The sequence below is a fragment of the Accipiter gentilis genome, chromosome 12 (assembly GCF_929443795.1).
Source record: "Accipiter gentilis chromosome 12, bAccGen1.1, whole genome shotgun sequence".
Classification (NCBI taxonomy): Eukaryota; Metazoa; Chordata; class Aves; order Accipitriformes; family Accipitridae; genus Astur; species Astur gentilis.
The window spans coordinates 8,742,567-8,751,422 of NC_064891.1; the positions used below are offsets into that span (position 1 = coordinate 8,742,567).

Here is an 8,856-nt window from a genome sequence, read left to right on the forward strand (position 1 = left end):
TTCACAATCTGTTGCTCCAGACTAAGGAGGAGAAGACTGAGGATCATTGCACAGGTACAAAAATGTGCCTAGAGATTGAACCACTCCCAATGGTAAGACAAAATTTGGCTGGAGGAAAAAATGCAAGCCAAGGGCCATCTGACAATCTGAACCCAACTCTTCCTGGCACTTCTGACTATATTCTGGTATGTGAGAAGTTTGCCTGGCCCCGTTTTCCTTTTGCCGTCCTAACTTTCCAAAACAAAAAGGGATTAGAGGAAAGGCGTTCACAAGTGGAAATTTCTGCTGGGTGGATAATTCATCCTGTGCTAGCTCGCTCTCTCTCACTTCCAGGGCCAGTTGTAAATTCATGTAACAGAATAAATATAAGTTGAATTTTAAGGTATAGAGGAAGCAGCAACCAGTTTTGTGAAACTACATTCAGTGCTGCCCCAATTGGCCTCTTCCTGCCCAGAGCTGCAAGTTCCATAAGTCTAAGAAAATGCAAGAAGAGTGTTTTCTTTTACCTGGAGAGCACAGTTTCTGACAACTGTTCTGCTTTTATGTCCCTTGCAAATCAGTTTTAAGTTCCCTATCTGCATCAGCAGGAAGCTCTGTTTTGCAGCAGCCTATCATGTGTGCAAGAGCAGAGCAGTGAATACCGATACGTGCTCTGACAAGAAGCGAGTGAACCAGCCCTTTCCTAAAAGCTAGGAAATGCTGGCAGTTATGCAGCACTGGTACCAGTTCCTATCTGCATTTCTCCCAACAGACGACTGAGTGACAACCCTATGCTTTCCCCCGAGCGTTTTAATTCTGGTCCAGCTCTAGAAGAGCAACTAGAAGAGCAGAGGATACTTTCCACATGTTAAGGCTGACTCGAGATAAAAGATATTCACTTGAGGGAGATACACCCTCTGCCTCTAGTGCCATTGGGAAGCTTATTGTCTTCACACAAGTACATACGGCAAGCAAGTCTTGGGTGCACATTCACCACCACCCCCCAAGAGCAAACTGCCTAGCTTTCATGGAAGACACAAATGCATCCAGAGTGTTTGAATAAGACCCTTCCACTGGAAGCTCTCAAATACTGTTTTTAGGCCATGAAATCTTAGCATTAAGCATCAGGAGTAGGAATGGCTGCAGGCCACGTAGCTGAAAACATAAAAACCTGCGGGACCCCTCCACTCCATTGTTTACAAAACATAGGATGGTAATATCCAGCAAAGCATAGGAGGTATGTTTGCTGCTTTCCCACTTTCTCAATTTTCTTGCGAGTTCTGCCTGGAAAAAAACAGCTAAAAATCTGCAGAAGTAAGTCTTCCTCAACACGCTTCTCTCTCTACATACTTAAAGCCAAGCCAGAACCTTCTGAGAGCGCCTTTAGATTGATTTCTTAGGAAGAAAAAAAAGCAAAACTGATTTGTGATTAGAAGGCGCAAAGATGTTCAGTCAGATGGAAGCATTCCTGAAAAGCGAGGGGAAAACTACACCATCAATTCATTCAGCTGCCCTAAAGGGTAAACAGCAAACTTGAGCACAATCTACAAATCTCAACTATTATTAACAGCTTGACCAAACATGGCTGGTTCTTGTAGTGATGTTTGTACTTGTGAAATCCAATGAACTAAAATAATATGTTGGATGGACCCTGACAACAAAGCAAAGAGGACAAAAAGAAGAGAAGGTCGCTTTGCAGTATTGTTCCCAATATGAGGTTCAGGTCCCTTGCTCAGAGAAGAAACTTGCTGAAAAAGGCTGTTTCAGCTGGTAATGGACACTGAAAGAAATGAAAACAAAAGAGGCTTTCTGGGTCTCAAATTTACCCAAAATGCACACATCTCTAGCACTCATAAAACTTTGCTTACCAGCCCATAAAAACCTCATTTTCAAAATGATCTGTCAGTAAAGCAGTTTTCTGGAGCTGTCAAAATGTCTTAAGGAAACCAAAGCCATTTTTTACATGGGGAAAGCTCCCTTTTCAACACTGGGACACCGGAAGGTGAAGGTTATGTATCCCTTCTGTCTGTAGCTGTGAGTTGTGGCATGCATATTGCTAAGCAGAAGGCAATTCCCTTCCCCCCTCACTACTTCTGAGAAGACCTTCCTTCTCCCTGCCCACCCCAAAAGCGGACAACAAAAACTCCCTCCGCAGCAACATAAGGTTAAACATTCCTCTTTTGCAACTTGCAGAGCTGCCTTGGCCCACGAATATTTTTTGCCTTTAAAAAGCATTTAAGATAGCTTAACTGGGTTTTTTAGTTTCAGGTGGTTGTAAGGGAGCTGTTGACTTGCAGTAGTAGCTGTGGAAGGATTGGTGGCCGGGATAAAGGACCGTTACTCCGGAGCTTTGGTTTGCGTTCCCCTTTCAGACACAGGCCTCCAGAGATCACAGGTGGGTGCATAACTTGGGAAAGGCGAAGGCCCATGGGCTCTTCAGAGGGGAGCTGCCTCTGGTAATTTCCCAGCCAGAAAAATTCTTGCTGCTCCTAGCTGAGGGCCCAATAGATTTTTCTCTACACTTCGTTTAGGGTAACGAATAATCATGATTCACATTGGCGGGGATGATGGCAGGGTGCTCTGAAGGATTAGTCAGTTTGTGTGTGTAAACAGTCAAAGATTTACCAATCCTCAAGCTGCAAATGGCAGGGGACGGACGGACCCAAAACTGAAAACCCTTCTGAAGATCCATCACCCCATGGACTCAGAAAGTGTATGCCCCCTCCTGAGGGTTGTCATCTTTATTCCCTCAAGTGGACCTGCTTGAATTGGAGCCTGGCAGCAGTGCTGCTGTTTTGATCCTGGGATCACTATTTTTGACACCGCCACTTTTAACCATCAGTATCACAAGCAAGGCTCAGCTTGCTTTTGGCAGCGAGGTAATAAGTAAAAACGCCTCCTCTTCCTCTCTCCTCTGGCCCTAATCTCATTGTTGTGCTCAAAGTGGAAGTTTCACTTTCTCCAACCTGTTTAGTTTTGACAAAAAGAAGTATTTAATTTCTCTGCTGCTGTGAAATCTGCCTGCAGACAACATACATGCGGTGTGTGTTTAAAATATGCACCTATACTACAGACTTCATATCCTAGGAAATCTGCAGATAAGAGTCCTACAGCCCCTTTAACCTCATTTAATATACCTTTCTCAGATAAAACATAAAGCTCCTTTACAGGCAAGCAGAACATGAAAGACGATAACCCATTTAGCGAAATGCTACGCATAAACAGCTACAATGCCGTGCAATCATAAAACGCCATTAATCATTTACATCAGGAAATGCCAAAGTAAGGGTGAACACACGCAACCTTATCTGTTCCTTGTGTACACGAGGTTACAAGCTTTGGTTAAATTACTTCTATGCTTGACACACAACGGCTAAATGGGGTTCTGTTCCTTGGCCCTGGGTGCTGACTTCATAGAACTTCCAAAATCTCTGTGTTCACTGACTGCAAGTGAGTTGTAGCTAAAACTGTTTGGAGCTGCTTTTTGTTCATCTTGGAGCATTTTTATCAGTGCTGGTTTAATGTCTCCCCTTGCAAGGGATAAAATTTGTTTCTTGTAGAACATCATATAAAGCATTTCTGCCTTATATAAGCCATTTCTGCCTACCTTTAATCATATTTTTAATGACTACCTCTCGAACCCTGGAGGGAAAGCTTTCTGGTAGTGTCTGAACACTGTTAAGTTTCTTCTTGATCCTCTGAAGGGAAATGCGCGAGCGACTGCAAAACTTGTTCTTCTAAACAGGATTCCAGAGCACCTTTTCTGGAGAGATTTTCTTCCCATGCTCTCTTTTATTCAGAGTAATTCCAGTTTGGGGTTGGGGTTTTTCGGTGGATTTTTTTCTCTTGCTTTCAACTTTGAGAGGAGTTTTCTCCCAAATCATAGAAACCTAGTCACGTCCAGTACCTTGCCATTACAGGTAGGTATCACGTAGCCTTTCTGTGAATTTAACAAGCTTCAAACAAAGCCAGTCAGCGAGTTCAGCTAAAGGCCTTACACGGTCCTCTCTGCACCCCGCTCTGAGATCTATTCCAAGGCACTCCTGAAAAAGGCACAAATAGATCCAGTAAATCCTGTGCATATAAAGTCTTTTTGCTATTTTCTGTGGGATACTTCAGAGTTTACTTTGTCCGCTCTGAGTTGCTTGATTTTTTGGGGGGTGGGGTGTCTTGTGGCGTGGGGTACATGTGTGAAGTTTGCCGACGTGGACCTGAGATGCATGAGTCTTTTAAGATGGGGAAGGAGAGCAAGAGAATTCCAGAAACATTGTCACCAGCTAAAGATACCAGTGAAGAAACGTCCTAAGACAGTCTCTTTTTTTATCATTACAGGTGAGATGGAGAAGCTGTACAGACAAATCACTGAAACCCAAAGAATTAATCAAAACATGATGATACACGGTACTGTCGCTGCTGATCTAAGAATCAACACTTCTAAAACACATGAACACCCTGCAGCCTCCATCTCCTGTTTCTTTTTTTATTTATTTACCATCAGGTTAGTGAGCGAAAGAGGCTCAGCACAGGGTCCAGTGTGTGGCAGGGCTGGAAGCAAAGCAGCACTTCCCCTTCCAGTACCAGCGAAGTTCAGTCCGCTCAGCTGGGATAATTGCACCATCAAAACAGCTTGCTGCGTGTTTTGACGTGTACATTAACTGATAACCTGACAAATGGAGGAGAACGCGCAGCTCTTGGATTTAGTCACAATTTCTACGCAGCCTTCCAGAGCGATGGAAGACCCGACCACTGGGTGTCCCGAGCAAGGTAAGTGCAGCATTAAAGGCAGCTTGCTCCCCTAGCCTGAGCCACCAGTGGCGCACAGGGGACGTAGACAAATGCAGACAAGAGCTATCTCTATCTTTATGGTGCTACCGGATCTGCTTGAGACAGGAGAAACGCTCTGTTAAACTGAAGAAAGCAAGTAACAAGCACTCAAGCCTTGATTACAGGCTATCATCAAGAGAACCACAGAATTTAAAAAAAAAAAATATTACAAGAGGCTTAGCATTTAATGCTTTAAAGTAGTAAATCCACAGCAAATCCTCCTGAATCTAAATATGCCTAAGACATAGTTTAACTTATTTTTTAAAGTTTTCTCAAATGCCATGTTATGCTCCCAAACAACTAAGCTCCACCATTCCGTTTGCTTTCGCGGTACTCTGCAAATCAGGTTACATCCAGTGCCTCGAGTGCCCTTTTGGCATCCCAAAAGCTCTTTCCAATAAATAGTAAGCAAGCCATTTATTTGTATTTATCTCCCCTTTTAAACTCAAGTAACCCAAAACTGTCCAACTGATTAAAGCTGATCTAAGCATTAATTTTTTTTTGCAGTTAAAGAAAGCTTGCTCTAAAATTATTCACGTTACTGATGCATAATTTTACCACTTAAAAACAAAATACCCTCAGAAAGGTTTTAATAAGAAAAAAGAAATACACCTCCCCACTTGTGCACATTGACTCTGAACAAAAAAGCAGCTGCTGCGATCTATCTAAACGTAAGTTTTTATTCTCAGTGGTTTAGATTTCAATTAAGTAAAGACTTACCCCAGCGTGGAAATTAATTAATTTTTCTCCAATGGTGCCTTTTCATTTTACTACCAGAGTCCACACATACCTTGGGATCGCTTTGTGGCTTATTTCTTGTAAGACTGGTGTGAAAGCTAAATACTACTGTGCTTGGCAAACTTGGTCAAAAGCCTGCCTCGGTTTTCACTAAAACAAGATTGTTAATGAAAAACAACCACAGTCCAAGTGGAAAAAAAAAAAAATAAATCCCAGCTTATCACATGAAATGGAAGTTTATAAACACCTTTGGTGGAAAGAAAACCAGTAGCAGCCATAACATCACTTACTTCCACGAGAGAATTCTCACTGCGAACGTGACCAAGCTTCTACGGACCGTGGATGGGAAGAAGAGAGCCACACACAGAAAATACACCCTTGAGCAGTCGTCCCTTCCAAGCCAGGCAAATAAATGTCTGATTACACTACATCCCTGGGAGCACAGTGCTTTACTGGCAGCAGCACTGCTACCAGGACAGGGAAAAATACCCTTTAAAAACGAAAACAAGCTATATCAGTAAAAGTGCACTTTTGCAGATAACTGCTTCCACAGCTGGGGCTTCTGCTGGCACAGCTATGTCAGTCACAGGTCACACTTCGTCACAGTGCTCGCAGACAGAGCTGTGCCAGCAGAAGTTTACCATATAGACCTGGTGGGAAACTCAACAGTGACTAAAATGAATCTGCAAAGTTTCGTGGTTTTCGTGCTGCTGCCCAACTAAGTTTTTCTAACAGTCTGATGATAGGTAGTCTTACTCCTGTGGTGCTGACATGTTAGGATCTTGGCTTCCAAGGACAGAAGAAACCTAAACTTAGCTCAGGAATGTGGCAATACCTATCAGCCATTTACATTGTACTTTATCCTTCAATTAAACACACAAACTAAATTAGAAAGAGCAGTTGTAGGAAGAAAAGACAGAATGGAATAAATGAAATTCTGCTGTACTTTAGCACTCAGAGTAGACCGCCCTCACTTTTAATAGTAAGAAAACAACAAAACTGAAAGTGTTTAATGGGATTTGTTTAGCAGATAGCAAAGCACTGCAAAATTCCCACCATTCAGTTAAAATGAACAGTCAAACTGTAACAGGGCTTTTGTCATCTTCAGTCATCTTTGAAGACAGCGGGCAAGGAGATTTAACACCCGAGTTGACCCTCAAACATAAGTTCTATTTGGATGAAGTGACACAATACTGCGGGTCGTGTGTACAGTTATGTGTATCGTTATTGCAGAGCACAGAGCAGCGAGACATCAGAAGCGTGCGCTGCCGATCTGTTCTGGAGCAAAATCACAAAACCAAGCTGTAAATAAACTCCCACCACCCTCCATGAGGGAAAAGAACGCTACAGGCAAGCGCTTCAGTGCCTCCGAACCTGCTTGCGTTCAACAATGAATAAAGCCGTCTGAAGCGCAGGGCTGTGGAAAGAAGGGCTATGTACAGGAAGTCAGGTCAGGCTGCGGTGCTTGCACGCAGTGCAAAGTAAACCTCAAATGTAAAGCCTGCCTTTATCTTTTGTGAGGTATCGCCAGCACGTGGCCGTACCAAAAGCAGGCTGCGTTTTGGAAGAGTGACGTTTGGCAGTACAAATTTCACTGTTGCTTCCTATTTTGATAGGGAGAACGCAGAAATAAAATCACTGGCAGTGCTGTGTTTGTAAAGGCCGTGCTCCACCTTCGTCAGAGCTTTCTGGCCCTCCAAATTGGGATACAGCTTCTAAGAATTCCTTGGGTTGTATCACACGGAAGTCTTTGTTGTTCGAAACAACGTACTTTTTTTTTTTTAGGAAAAAAAAAAAAATGCACCAGGGCAAAAACATCTCAAAAGAATGGCAGAGGCTAAAAATAGACACATTATCATCACTTTCATTATCAGCCATGTCTACACACACAAGAAGTATAACCGTGAGCAACTTCAGGATGAGGCGTTTTCCCCTCCAGGTTGGTTTTAGGTTGCAGGGGAGTGCATTTGGGCTTGGCTGAGCAGCGCAGCGACACAGAGGGGGGTTGGCACAGGTATGAATTTAATTGTAGCAACCCCCCCCCTGCTTAAACAAGGCCAGCTAAAATTCTTATCAGCAGGCCAGCTCATGGTAAGTTGTAACTCCCCAAAGCAAATACTTAGCCTATTCAAAGTTTCAAAAATGGCCTGATAAAGTCTACTTCTCTAAAGCTTTCAGAAGGTTAGATAAAACTTGGTGTGGCCACAAAACGGCAGAAAGTAACCGAGCCCTCCGCCATATTTACTAAGAGTACTTAAGTTTAAAAAGCAAGCCCCAAACTGTTACAAAAACTCGGTGTTTAGGTGCATTACTTCATTTCCAAGCACCACCGCGTGAACTCAAAAGCCCAGCTTTTATTGCAGGTGACGTCCCTGCCATATTCCTCATACGGGACCACTGCAGACCACCGGGAAAAAGCGTCGAGACCCGCATCTCCCCAAAAACACCCTTGCTGACCCCGCTGCCAGCTTGCCCACGGTGCCAGGCGAAGGTCCCATTGCGGGATGCTGGCCAGCCCGGAGGGGACTGGGGCCGAGCGCTTGCTTTCGCCCCACAACCGGGGTTTGCCTCACGGTTGGGGTTTGCCTCGTGGCGGGGGTTCACCTCACGGTTGGGGTTCGCCTCACGGCCAGGGTTCGCCTCATTACTGGGGTCTGCCTCACGACCGGGGTTTGCCTCACGTTTGTGGTTCGCCTCATGGCTGGGGTTCGCCTCACAGCCGGGGTTCGCCCCACTGCTGCCGCCTTCAGCCAGGGCTACGGGGTGAGCCTGGCATCCCCAAAAGCATCTTTTTTGGGGGGCTACCGCCAACGCCGCTGCGGCCCAGCCTCCGGGGGACCCCCGCTCCCTCCACACCCCTGGTCCCTCGGGGGAGGGGGGGGGGGGGGCCCTATTCCCCTCCGGGCCGCCCCTCACCGGGGATCTGCCCGCCAACCCCCCCCCCCCCCCAAACCCCGTATCCGCGGATCCGTGTGCCCGTGAGGGCGCGGAGCGACGGCTGCGAGGCGGCCCAGGCCGCGGCGGCCGCCCCGGGGTGCTGGCCCCGGTGCTGGCGGGGCGGCGGCGGCGGGGCCCGACATGGCGGCGCGGGCCCGCTTCCCCCCACCGCCCGCCCCCCCCTTCCCCGCCCCGGCAGGCCCCGTCGGGCCGCGGCGCTCACCTGCATCCGGCGCGGCGGGGCGGCGGGGCCGGCGGCGGCAGGGCGGCGGGGGAGCGGCGGCGGCGGGCAGCAACGACATGCAGGCGGCGGCCCGCCGGGAAGCGGTGCCGGGGACGGAGCCGGAGCCGCGGGAGCCGGGGGTGGCCGGGGCGGCG

At 46.6% G+C, this 8,856-nt stretch overlaps 1 protein-coding gene across 4 annotated transcripts in view; it reads right to left on the reverse strand.

The window, feature by feature from the left end:
* Positions 1–8,811, reverse strand: part of CNOT6L (CCR4-NOT transcription complex subunit 6 like) — a 38,060-nt gene extending 29,249 nt beyond the window's left edge. For 2 of the 4 annotated variants that reach the window (XM_049814656.1, XM_049814655.1), the window contains exons 1-2: positions 5,832–5,914; positions 3,587–4,022 (exon numbers count right to left, since the gene is read on the reverse strand). Coding sequence is in view for 1 of the 4 variants with exons in the window: in XM_049814655.1 (XP_049670612.1) it covers positions 3,587–3,596 (10 nt within the window). In the remaining 3 variants the exon portion in view is untranslated. Of the gene's footprint in view, positions 1–3,586; positions 4,023–5,831; positions 6,043–8,701 lie in introns of those variants that run through there. The other 2 variants (XM_049814657.1, XM_049814659.1) reach the window with 2 other exon arrangements.
* Between the last annotated feature and the right edge of the window lie 45 nt (positions 8,812–8,856).